General features: G+C 37.9%; 4 protein-coding genes across 5 annotated transcripts; 1 reads left to right on the forward strand and 3 right to left on the reverse strand.

The window, feature by feature from the left end:
• Positions 1–724: 724 nt before the first annotated feature.
• Positions 725–2,905, reverse strand: LOC130511464 (acyl-CoA-binding domain-containing protein 2). Of its 2 annotated transcripts, none has more exons than XM_057008467.1 (4): positions 1,813–2,905; positions 1,483–1,585; positions 1,261–1,358; positions 725–1,163 (listed from the first exon to the last, which is right to left on the reverse strand). In XM_057008467.1, exons 1-4 carry the CDS (start codon positions 2,244–2,246, stop codon positions 1,019–1,021), a joined length of 780 nt encoding a protein of 259 aa, XP_056864447.1. In that variant the 5' UTR covers positions 2,247–2,905; the 3' UTR covers positions 725–1,018. The 2 variants fall into 2 exon arrangements, with proteins under 2 accessions (XP_056864447.1, XP_056864448.1); XM_057008468.1 differs by having other exon boundaries at positions 1,027–1,163; positions 1,256–1,358.
• Positions 2,906–3,076: 171 nt separating this feature from the next.
• On the reverse strand, positions 3,077–5,395 carry LOC108854694 (dehydrogenase/reductase SDR family member FEY). Its single transcript, XM_057008466.1, is given in 7 exon segments — positions 3,077–3,571; positions 3,682–3,774; positions 3,893–3,994; positions 4,402–4,605; positions 4,607–4,669; positions 4,888–5,008; positions 5,100–5,395. Coding segments are annotated over 7 exon segments (1,155 nt in total). The 5' UTR covers positions 5,336–5,395; the 3' UTR covers positions 3,077–3,235.
• A 923-nt stretch (positions 5,396–6,318) lies between these two features.
• LOC130511463 (uncharacterized) lies at positions 6,319–8,206 on the reverse strand. Its single transcript, XM_057008464.1, has 5 exons — positions 7,857–8,206; positions 7,480–7,780; positions 7,227–7,385; positions 6,841–7,136; positions 6,319–6,765 (listed from the first exon to the last, which is right to left on the reverse strand). Exons 1-5 carry the CDS (start codon positions 8,061–8,063, stop codon positions 6,538–6,540), a joined length of 1,191 nt encoding a protein of 396 aa, XP_056864444.1. The 5' UTR covers positions 8,064–8,206; the 3' UTR covers positions 6,319–6,537.
• A 244-nt stretch (positions 8,207–8,450) lies between these two features.
• On the forward strand, positions 8,451–9,444 carry LOC108854696 (RPM1 interacting protein 13). The gene is made up of 3 exons (XM_018628317.2): positions 8,451–8,808; positions 8,889–8,975; positions 9,124–9,444. The coding sequence occupies exons 1-3, from the start codon at positions 8,509–8,511 to the stop codon at positions 9,256–9,258; spliced, it is 522 nt and encodes a 173-aa protein (XP_018483819.1). The 5' UTR covers positions 8,451–8,508; the 3' UTR covers positions 9,259–9,444.
• The last annotated feature ends 2,726 nt before the right edge of the window (positions 9,445–12,170 follow it).

The raw sequence follows: 12,170 nt of genomic DNA on the forward strand, positions 1-12,170 counted from the left end.
TGGGCTACACACATAGTATAATGTGTTTTGGTTTAAAAATTGTTGCATACCCAAAATCAATGCAAACCATCATCACTTTAGATTAAAATTTTGTTACAATAAAAATATAGGATTGGGCAAAAAATCTGAATCCAAAATACTGAACCAAATGCAATCCGAAGAATTAGTACTTAACTTTAACTAAAATTGGTTAGATTAAATTTTTGGTATCTGGAGAATCGAACCAAATTCGATTCGAACCAAAAAATTTCGGATATCGTGTATATTCGAAGCGGATTTATATACTTAAATATATTATTTATTTTTAAATTTAATATCTAGAAGAATATACAAAATATATAAGATATTTTTAAGTTGTCCAAAATTCTTAGAAATATATAAAATTAGTTAAAAATACATATTTTAAAATAGCTAAATTGTACTCAAGACATCAAAAGTATTTAGAATATCTATTGATTTCCTATTCAAATATTTAAAACCAATTTTATGTTAATATTATGTATTTGGCATACATTATTGATATTTATATGTTATATATTATTTTTATTTTTCTATTTTGAAACATTTAAGTATGTATGAACTTTAATATTTTTAAATGATTTTAGTGGGTTATCCGAACCAAATCCAAACCGAATCGGCAAAGATTTCAGCCGAACAGAACGAAACCGAAGTAAATGGTACCCGAATGTCCATCTCTAATCAAATGTAAAAATGGTTATTGATAATAAAATATGTGTTATTTATAATATTTAGATACAACATTTTTGAGAAACCTCATACCGCGCAGGGCGCGGATTATCATCTAGTTTCATATTATCCAAAGGAATTGTACACGATTTTCAAGGGATTCAACCGCACTTGCATACAAAGTGATCTAGTATCATAGATGGATTTTACGCTATCCGAACTTCTACTTTGATGTAATTCTACCCAGTGAAACAAACATTTCCTACGACTCAGAAAATGCTGCCTCTTAAACCACGTAAATGCATAAAGTGAATAACACTAATACCTGAGACTAACTAGTTCTAATCAAGATTAAACATTTTAAGCATGAGCTCTCTCGACTTCTCCTTGCATTTACTGGAATGCCGCTTTTAATGCTTTTAAGCAGATTCTCGACTTCTCCCTCTCTAGCAAACGCATGGATAGCATCAATCTTCCTGAGAGAGACAACCAGAAGAAAAAACGCAAGGAATAACCTCAGCAATAAAGAAGAGAAAAGTAAAAAGAAGTGAGGAAACAAGTGGAGAACCTTACAACTCATTTTGGGATTCCTCTTCATAAACCAAAGAGCTGAAAACTGGCCCCATGGTTCCTCCTGAGCTTGAGACTGCATCATTTCGACTTCCAGCTTTCTGGTACGCCACAAAAAAAAAACCGAGCAGAGAAGATCAAACGAACAGTCCAAAGAAACAAAAAAAAAAAACAGAATGAAAATGAAGAAGAGGGGGAGGAGGAGGAGAAAAAAGCTTTTTATACCACACCACCGTCTAACCAAGTTGGATAAAGCTGAGTGACGATCTCAATATACTTCTCCATCGCTTCCTCAGGGGGCATAGCCCCCAGTTTCCTCCATGCTTGCCTGAAAGAGAAACAAGATCAATGGAAGGAAACTCCCAATCAATGAAATAACAGTCTTACAACAAAGGACATGGCCATATTCATTCATCACATCATCTCCAATACTATCAAAAGGCAAAGAAGCTATAACTAAGTGATAACATGATCAAGTACATCACCAAACTTCAACCTCAAAAACGATCAAAGAAGCTAATGGCAACATCAAAGACAGAGGAGAGAGTGGGATACCACTTGGCACGAGCAGTAAGTCTGAGAGCAGAAGGCTGAGGAGCAGTACAAGGCCCTTCCGTAGCGATCTTGTACAACCCGTAAAGCTGCTTCTGGACATCACTAGGCACCTTTCTCGATTCTGCTGCTGCTGCTCTAGTCACAAAAAGAGTAGCGGCGCTGAAAGCCTCGTCGAGTGCCGTGCTCTCTACGCCTTCCCAGTCTTCGTCTTCACCGCCTCTTGAGCTACCCTGCTCAGCCACTAGCGAATCCGCCTCACCACCGACGATAGAAGACTCGACGCGCTGGCTCGAGTCAACCTCCGGTTTAATCTCCAATTCCGGTTCGTGATTGTCTTCTTTAATGGTGAAGAGGATGGAGATGAGCTTGGCCAAGAGGTAAGAAACGATTAAACCTAAGATCACAGACTGAGCAAGCTGAGCCCAATCACCCATTTTCTCAAGCAACAGAAGTCGAATTTTTAAAACCCTAAGGAATCAAAACAGAGTAACCCCAGACAAATAAAGGTACAAACTTTTATTCATTAAACCCAACAAAACAAAACAAATTTTTTCCTTGTGGCAGTTAAAATTTAATTAAAGACGACAGAAAAAAAAAACTTGACGACAGATCACAGAAGCGTCTAAATTAGGGAAGAAGAAAGAGTACGTGTTATGCCCTAATGTTGTATTGATGTCAACTGTATAAGTTTTTGGTGCGATCGTGGTGGGAAAAGTAATCGACAAGACGTGCATGGTATATAAAGGAAGGCTTGAATCATACGACACGTAAAATGAAGTGTAAATGCATCCATAAAGCATACAAAAGGTAGACCATAAACTTGAACGCATTAGATTGATGTGCACGAAAATGAAATCCAAGTTTCCTTTTTATAACAAAAGACAAAACTCATAAACCATATTAAATCGTTCCAGTTCCTCTCACTAAGATTGCTTGCTTAAACGAGCATCTCATGAAGAGAGAAACCCACTCATAATTTAGGTATACACGGGAGTGTTAATCACTTTCATGGAATACCCATTTAAGCAAGAAACGTTAGAAATGAGGAAGGTGAGTTTTTATCACTTTAGTTGTCCATGAGAGATGATGCTTGCTTTCACTGCTACGAATATATATATATATGCTCAGCGTGACTTGCACAAACTAAGTAGACATTTACGGAAATACCCTCTACTCAAAACATGAAACTACTACTAGTACTACCCACCACTAGGCTGGTCCACGCCAACTGAGCATCTTTAACTCAGTTCCGACACACTTGAAGAAGACTTGTAAGTATATCATGGAATGGCACACCACATGCCAGTAGTACAGTAGATTTGAAAAAATCTGAAACAAAAAAAAAAGCTACTTTCAGTACCTACCCCCTTTGATCTGTAAGGGGACAATCAACATGTGGACTTTTTCTTGTTTTTATGGACGACTATTCGTCCTGAGATCCATATCGGCATTTGACACTTTCCCCTTCTACGAGCTTCTCAACTGCATCGAGAGAAAGACCCACCAGCTCTAATGTCTTTTCCCACACTCTGTGTGAAGTTTCTGTGTTGTGCGCTTCTTCGGAAGGATTTGTAGGGCGGCAATCTTGAGAGATGAATGGGCAAACAGGCCAATCATCGTTTTTTAGTGTTTCCCAGTACTCTGGGATCTGAGGGTCTGTGGCCGAGAAGAGAGAACATCTACAACCTTCTTGAGGTGAGAATATGAAATAAGGTATCACCGCGTAAAGAGCTTGAAGAAACCTGGGTAGATCCCTGGCCTATAAAATACAAACAAAAAAAGAACAATTTTATTCAATGAAGTTCTGAGAAAATAGAATGAGTTTATAATCCTGTGATTGTAACTAAATGGAGTGAAGCTAACACTCACAACATTTGTTAGGACAACACCAGGGGATAGACATATGACGCTAACTCCAGTTTCCAGAGGCAGCTTTTTGAAGAGAATGCTACTAAACATAATCTGGAAGACAAAAGGTAACCAGAGACTAAGTCACCAGTTTCTGAAAATAGGCAAATTCTACACTGAAAAGAATCTGTTGCAGATGTAACAAAAATAAATATTATAACGGTATGCTCACCTGGGCAAGCTTGCTGCTTGAGTATCCTACAACGCTTGAGTACTTACGGCTACCAGAAACAACATTCATGTCATCCGGGTCAACAAAACCAACACTATGCATCTACACAAAATGAGCCGACACCACATTATAATCACCAAAGACGATAAACTATAGACTGTTTCAGTAATCATAAAAAAAAAGTCATGCCCCAGAGTTTCACTGAAATAAGAAATGATAAATGCATATTTGGGGCCAAAACTTTCAGAAAGCTTGGGTTTGTTTATTTTCTCTATACCAATTACCAAGACTATGTTCAAATAATAACATGCACATGTCATTCAGCGATTTAGAGAGAACCTACATTATTCCTCTAAATATTCTGCAATCAATTGACACGACCAGAGCTTTTCAAGTTAAGAAATATACAAACAGAGCATAATTTCAACACCATTACCTAAAGAGCATTAGAAAAGAAAGAGAACACAGACTTGGATGGAGCCTGCAGTGTTAGTGATCATAGAACTTACCACGGAATTAACATTGATGATTCGGCTAGGAGAACCTCGGATTAGAGATGGCAAAAGGAGCACCGAAAGAAGCGACGGAGCTAAATGATTGACTTGCATGTGCTGCTCGTATCCATCCTCCGAGAATTTTTGCGCCTCTACACAAAATAGAAAGCATAACATTTTAGTTGATTTATTCCCAGAAACATCTACTGCAGAAAAATGTAGCGTTCCAAGCATGGGCGAATCTCGCGACCGAGTCGAGTGAAAGAAGATCAAGTTCCATTGCCTTTACAAAAAGCACACATAGGATCTTAATCAGCTATGTAGATGTAACAAACCAATACTCTTCTTGTACAAGACCACATATAGTTTGAGGTATCAATCAATTATTATAAAGAACGATTCATATACGCTACCACACAGTTCTTTAACTATTTTCAGACCGAGGGAAAATACACACTATTTAGCCATATAGTATAAGATCGATGATGATAAAGAGTGTACCTCGATATTAAGAGGGAGACCTTTACCAGACCACTCGTTCTGCCATAGCTGAATCAGCTCCCGAGCTGCCTTCGTGTTCCTCACAGCCATCACAACATGAGCACCACCCTCCGCGAGCTGCCTGCCAACCAAAAAAAAAAAAGAAGCAAAGGCATCAGCGAAAAATAATCCACCAATCTAACACAGAATCAAAGTCGCATTTTGAGAAAAACCTAGCGGTCTGACGGCCAATGCCGCTGGTGGAGCCAGTGACGAGGCAAGTGAGGTCGTTGAGGGGAGGGAGAGGGAGAGGGTTGAGCAAATGAGAGGCAGTGATCCTCTGGAAGAGTATCTCCCCGAATACGCTGCTCCATCCTCTCATCCACTCCATCCATCCCAAACTCTCCTTCTTCTTCTTCTTCTTCGCCGCCGGAGACTGAGACGAAGAAGACGCTGTTTCGTCACTCATCTTCGAGAGAGAGAGAGAGTTAGTAGATCTATGATGACGTTATACAGAGCGAGAAAAGACAAAAAAAAAAAAGTGTATTTCCGTCAAAATCTAGGCTTCATTTAATAAAATGAGATTTTCTGACCCCCACAGATTTTTAAATTATAACAGTATTTTTCAAGTGACTACTCAGGGTGGACTTGTTACGTTAGTGTGTCACTTCACTTTAATGATTTGTGTGTTTGTAGTCATGAATATGATGACATCCAGAAACATGTTGAAAATAGACATGTCTTGAAAGAAAGATTAAAGGGTTTTTGAAGATGGGAAAATTAATGACATGATAGGCTAATGGAAGAGTACTCATCCTTCTAAAGGCTGAAAAAGGAACTGACACTGAATCATCTGATTTTGACCTCATTCAAGGAGAAGAGATCAACACCAGCGCTAAAACCATCCCAAAACTGGATGAATTGTCAAGAATATGGACTTTTCCTTATGTGACAACTCTAGTCATATGCTTCCCGCCATGGTTTTCTTACGAGCAACTGAAAGACAGGGGAGAGTCATATATAGTGTTTACTATTTGCAAATTAACCCCTACGTAGACCTTATATAGAGTACATGACGTATACTACAGTAATAACAAGACGCAGAGAGAGACTCTGAACTGAAAAATAATAAATGATGGCTTGTGAAAATACATAATAAAGATTGGAAGCGACAAAGCCAAGTTTTATCTATGTACAGTTTTTGAGTCACTCCAATAATGAATTCAACACTAGCAATACATAAAGATTGCCCTCCTTGTACTTTTGTGAGGCATCGTAGGCTCTCTCGTACTTCCAGCCCAACGGCTCATTGCAGTCAGCACACAGTATAACAGCCACAGTGTGGGAGACCTGTTAGAAGATTCCTAGCTTCTTTAGCGCCTAAAAGATATTCATTGCATGGGAGAAGAGGAAGGCTCGCCCGGTTCTTCCCTAATAATTGAGAGAACCATGGAAGTGAAGAAAGATTTGACACTTACATGATCAAATTATGAACAAGATAAATTCAGTAATAAGATCAAAGCCTCTTTGGTAAACAGCAGCCAAAACCAAATTAGAAGCATTCTATAAAAGACACTATTACAGAACAGAGTGAAATTGTTTGAAAGCTCTAAAACTTTCCCCTTTTGAAAACCAGAACGTTTTGTAATAAAAGTTGATCTGGAATTTCATTCAGGAGTCTTCTTCTTCTTCAGGGTCGCGCTGCCATGAACCCTGAGAATCTGACTGAAGGTTAATGAACTGAGAGACTAGTAGCTTCGAGATTCCACTTAACGCTGCTTGGACCTCATCTGGTTCCCTTGACACTCTCAGTCCAGAGTACTCCCCCGCTGCAACTTGTGTCTTCTTTGACGTGGCTACAACTTTCTCCAGATCAAGCTGTGATAACGCCCTAGGGACCTGCAAATCAATATAACTTTTGGTGGATGCAATGCAACAACATTGAACACATTCCCTTGTTTAAAAAACTTTTACCGGACAAGGTCTCCCCTTTCTCTCTTCTTCTAGGACCTCTCTGATAGGGAAGTAAGCTGCTTTCTTGCAAAGCTCAAAGATGTCTGATCCAGTATACCCTTCGCATAAACGAGCTACACGATCAAAGTCAATACCAGGCTCAACCCTCTCTCCTTTCAGCGTCACTTTTAGTATCTCTGCTCTCTCCTTGCGATCAGGCATTCCAATCTCAAACGCCTGAGGAAGACGCCTCAGTATCGCTTCATCAAGCTCTGACGGTCTGTTAGTTGCTGCAAGAACCATAACCCTCGCATTCGCTAACACCAAAGCAAACCATTATACACTCATTAGAAACAAAACAAAAAAAAAACAAATCCATGTAGAAAAGAAAGGACTATTCAACTTACGATCAGTGGAGAATCCATCCCATAAAGCCATAAACTCAGTCTTCATATTCGCCATAGCTTCATGATCCGTCGAACGGCGCTGACCAAGAAAGCTATCAACCTCATCGATGAAAATGATAGCAGGCTGAAGTTTGTACGCCAAGCTAAACACAGCAGCAACTGAAAAAAAAAAAACAGAAACAGAGAAACCCTCAGAACCAAATAAATAAAGCCTAACTCTCTACTTTTTGTAGCACTTTACTTACTTACTTACCAAGCTTCTGAGCATCACCAAACCACTTGCTCATGAGATTAGAAACCTTGACGTTAATAAAAACAGCTCCTGATTCTTTAGCAATAGCCTTGGCAAGCATCGTCTTCCCGGTACCAGGAGGACCGTAGAGCAAGACACCCTTCTGAGGTCCAAGCAGCTTCCCGTAAGCAAAAAGCTCAGGTCTTTTCAAGGGTAAGATCACAAGCTCGTACAATGACTGCTTGATCGTCTCTAAACCTCCGATAGAACCGAACTCCACATCAATGTGGTCTGGATTTATCACATCACATGCTATTACATCCTGTAACAAGACACGAGTTAGCTCTAGCTTTTAGCTCCTTTGTAGAAAAAGAATGACAAAAACAATACGAAACGACCTCGTATGGATTGGTGTGGATAAGAGGACGGCCGAGACGCTTGGAGATTTCTTTCTTGTGCTCTAGAGCTTTCTTGGACGCCTCGCGATTAGGGTCGAGGTGTTTGAGCCCGGCGAAGAGAACCAAGCAGCTGAGAGCAGCGCTTGCTGCGTAGAGTATGAGTTCTTGCAAGATCTTCGTCTCTGAAGAACCACCCATTTGTCTCATTCAAAGACCCAACTTTTTTTTTCAATTCTAGAGGATCTTATTATATAAATAATCCCCAGAGATTTAGGGTTCTAAAGATTGAAACCAAGGATATGTTTGCAGAACACGGTGGGGCTCTTGCTCTTCTTGCGAATGAAGACAAGAGTTTTTGTCGTAAACCGGATTGGTGAAGAAAGCCTTTAATGGGCTTTAGTTGGGCTGTACAATTAATACTGTCTAGATTTGTCTTTTTGAAGCCATTAATTTGGGTTTATCTTGAGCCCATATTCACCAAAGGCCTTACCCAGTTTCGTCGCAAAATTAAAAATTCGAAAGAAATCGAATCGACACAGCTGCTTCTTTAAATCAAATCGAGTCGACACAGCCAACGGTCACCTCTGAGAAAAAAAAAACTCTCAACAAAAGAAAAAAGATAGAAAACTTACAGTCTGAACAACGAAGAAAAATGGAAATTGTGGAGATAACAGCAGATCTGTGGGAGGCGATGAAGAAGAGGAAGACCAACACAAGAAAGAAACTCACCAGCAGCGAGGAGATACCACCAGAAGAAGAAGAAGGTACTCCTCTCAGAGGCATGTTCTGTCTCAAAACAAGACAGGATATGAAGGTTTTCGAGGAGAAAGAGGATTGCTTTATCCTCGATTTCGACCCCAACGATTCATTCGACTCACGGAAGCAGAGCTTCTCCGGTAACCCAGAAGGAGGTGATGACGACGATGTGGCGATCTTACACGAGAAAGGCCAGGTTTTTGCTTCTAATCGACTCTTGGGTGCTTTTGATTTTCATGTAAAGTTTGGGTCTTTAGGCGATTCTCTTCTTTTCAGGTGGCTTGTAGGGACTTCCCACATCCAAGGCATCTCTGCTTGAAGTATCCATTTGAATCGACTCATCACTCACTGCACTGTAACCAGGTGAGGTAGATTTGTGTTGGTCTTTTATGTGGATCGATTTGCTGTTTCGAAAAATGAGGGTTTTTATGTTATCTACCACAGAGCTTCAAAGGGTTTTAATGTAACACGTGTGTAATGTTCTGTTTTTTTTTGTTTTGTGTGTGTGTAGTGCTACTGTTATGTCTGTGATGTGGCTGCACCTTGCGCAATATGGACGCCGCATTGTGAAGCATTGGAAAATTCTTTGTGGAAGAGTTTAAGATGCACCGTGCGTGGTATGAGGCCCTTAGTAGAAGACAATTAAGGTAGTGGAAGAAGTTGTGTTTGAATGTGGCTGCTCGCCTTGTTAAGCACAAATCAAGTGAAGGACTTTGTTGTGATCTTGAGACTGACGAATGTTATGAGTCTGTGTGTAATAACAATGCCTATCTTTTAGCTGAATATTTTGCATTGTGAATAACCAAAATTGCTTAACATCACTTTCGATATTTTTATTGGCTGTTTTTACCTATACAGAGAACATTAAGATATATATTAGAGAGCTCTCTGTAAGATATCCAAAGCTTTGACAGTTAGGATTTACATTCTCAAAATTTTTAGTGAGTGTGCAAAAAAAGAAAGAACGAAACAGAGTGAGATGCGACCAAATCTCGACCGTTGCTGACGGCTGCTAGTCTACTACAATCTATTAACTAATCAGAGAAACTCAAAAGTCGACAAGATGAGAGGAGAAGTCTGGAACGGTGGAATAAAATGCCGGCGGCAATTTTGGCGAGACCGAAAGATTCTAACTGCGCATCTAAATTTCTCCGAGGAATAATCTATAGCGAGTTTGGAATGTTGCTGCGGATTCAAGTTTTAAATGGATGTCTGAATATTCAAAGGAATGTTCAAGCGGGAGAATAAACCAATGTAGTTTTTTTTATAGGAGAGGTGGTTGGTGTTGATGTCTAGATTCTTCCTTTGTTTATTCAACTTAGCATCCTTCGTGCACCGTACGGGTTTTACTGATTCCGTGCTTTTGAAAAGAAGTAAAAAAAATTGATTTTGTGCGATGATACCAATGGGTTCTAGAATCTCTAACAAGTCAATAATGAACCAAATGGAAATGATGTTGTTCTTTTAAGACACCAACCGTTGGATATTGTTTTAAAATAAACAGTGTGTCTTAGACATAGCGTCCCCAAAGTCGTGTGAGTCGAGAAATAAAAGAGTGACATGACATGAAACTAACTGAAAGCGATATATTGAAAATTTTCATGTGGTAATTTTTTTCTCGACGTTTTAGGTTTCCCAAAATATAGAATTTGAATAAGATAAATATTTTATGAAATATTTCTATATGATTCACTTTGTTTCTTTTTTTTCATATTGACACAAGATAATATCAAAATCAACATGATACTTTGTTCCCTTTTGTCCCGACAGTAGTCTTGTGTCTTGGTTCACCATTATCGGATCTAAAGGTGGAGATTAGCTGTAACTTTGCAACAAAAATTGTCAATTACTCCATCTGTTTCATTATAAGTGTACTTTTAAATTTGTGCACACGGATTAAGAAAGCATTTAATTTTGCATATTTTCAATATAAAAATATCATTACCGATACAATTTAACCAATAGAAAAATAGAATAGAAAATAAAATTAATAAATTTTGCATTAAAACTCTAAAACGACACTTATTTTGCAACGAAAAAAATTCTCTAAAACGACACTTAATATGAAACGGAGGGAGTAACAACTAGTAGTATTTCGGTTACAAAATTAAAACCGATAGTATTTAAAACACACATTAATATCAAAATTAAGTGATACAACTAGGTCCACACATGAACGGCTGACACCATGACGCGTCCTAGTTAATTTCATTAAAGCCGCCAACTCCGGTGTGAACGTGTCCCCTTTCATACTGTTCGTACCTTGGCAGTTTGCCTCTTTGTTGTGCAATACTGCATAAATTATGTTAATGGTCTATATTTTTTTCTGATGATCCTGGTATTCGGAGCCTCGAGAGAATCCGATTAGCGTCAATGACTGTCCACCGGAATATAGCCGGGAAGTCCGCCAAAATGTCCATTAGAGCTGGTGATCACCCCATTTAAATTCCACCAGTGACCACATGTTAGCATGCTTCTCCGTATTAGATCCGAAAGTTTTTCAAAATAATTACTTCTCAGTAGCACTCGAACCCATGACTTCCCGGATTGAATTTAACCACCAAACATGGTCTATATTTTACCTTCGTAAAATTAGTAATTATTGCAAAATTTAATCTAAACTATATGTTTTAGAATTTTATACCTTCAAGAAAGCACACTTTTAATTTATTAATGAAACTACAGGTAGAAAAGAAGAATAAAATAACCTTTTTAATTGAGTCTACTAGTCTTGAGGCAAGTGACAAATTTATATCCAAATGATTTATTGATTTGTATATTTCCACCGGCCATAGATTTTTCCATTTTAGTGGATGTACCGTGTTAGACCATCTTCAATGTATTTTTATTTTTATTTCTATATTTTTTCCAAAAATAGAAAATTTTATTGTGGAAATAGATTTGTTCTAATATATGTTTATATAATAGAGTTCTTTTATTTATAGAGAAAAATCTAGAGATTTGCTATTTTCATTTCTATATTGCTATTTTCATCTCCAAATATAAAGATAAAAAGTAGGATTCTTATATATTTTCTTTTAAAATAGAGGAACTCTATTATAGAGACATAAATTAGAACAAATTCACTATAAAGAGATTTCTAGTGAGTTAAAGCAAGGCGTTGATTAATCGTGTTGATGCTATTTGCGTCCATTTTTTAGTTATGTTTATATTTATTTATTGTTATTTTAATTTAAAGTATAGAATGAATTTATAATTCATGTTATATGATGGTTTGGGTTAGATAATAGATTTGTGTCATTTTCACATTGATATTTGCTTATAGGTGCACATAGCTGCACATCTTTTCTAGGGAACATCACTAATACAAAATATTAATTAGGTTATAAATTCATGTGTGCATGCATCACTCGCAATATATAGGAAGATGGATGTCAATCAAGAATAACCAGTGATAAAGAAGGATACCGTATATATTTTGAGTGAAGACCAATTAACACATATATACATTGAGTAGTAAAAATAAACACTACGCACATCCTCGAATATGAGCATATAAAGTCTAAACTATATGAGAAAGAGAGGACTTGTAAACGA

Source organism: Raphanus sativus, chromosome 4 (genome assembly GCF_000801105.2).
Source record: "Raphanus sativus cultivar WK10039 chromosome 4, ASM80110v3, whole genome shotgun sequence".
In the NCBI taxonomy this organism is placed as follows: domain Eukaryota; kingdom Viridiplantae; phylum Streptophyta; class Magnoliopsida; order Brassicales; family Brassicaceae; genus Raphanus; species Raphanus sativus.

Bases quoted from the DNA above. Each gene is read 5' to 3' on its own strand.
- LOC130511464 (XM_057008467.1), bottom strand. From the start codon at position 2,246: ATGGGTGATTGGGCTCAGCTTGCTCAGTCTGTGATCTTAGGTTTAATC. The intron at 1,359-1,482 runs GTATAAAAAGCT...GTGGCGTACCAG, and splicing joins CTTGGTTAGACGGTGGTGTG to AAAGCTGGAAGTCGAAATGA. The intron at 1,164-1,260 runs GTAAGGTTCTCC...TGTCTCTCTCAG, and splicing joins GAGGAATCCCAAAATGAGTT to GAAGATTGATGCTATCCATG.
- LOC130511463 (XM_057008464.1), bottom strand. From the start codon at position 8,063: ATGAGACAAATGGGTGGTTCTTCAGAGACGAAGATCTTGCAAGAACTC. The intron at 7,781-7,856 runs GTCGTTTCGTAT...GTCTTGTTACAG, and splicing joins TCCACACCAATCCATACGAG to GATGTAATAGCATGTGATGT. The intron at 7,386-7,479 runs GTAAGTAAGTAA...TTTTTTTTTCAG, and splicing joins TGGTGATGCTCAGAAGCTTG to TTGCTGCTGTGTTTAGCTTG.
- LOC108854696 (XM_018628317.2), top strand. From the start codon at position 8,509: ATGGAAATTGTGGAGATAACAGCAGATCTGTGGGAGGCGATGAAGAAG. The intron at 8,809-8,888 runs GTTTTTGCTTCT...TCTTCTTTTCAG, and splicing joins TCTTACACGAGAAAGGCCAG to GTGGCTTGTAGGGACTTCCC. The intron at 8,976-9,123 runs GTGAGGTAGATT...GTGTGTGTGTAG, and splicing joins ACTCACTGCACTGTAACCAG to TGCTACTGTTATGTCTGTGA.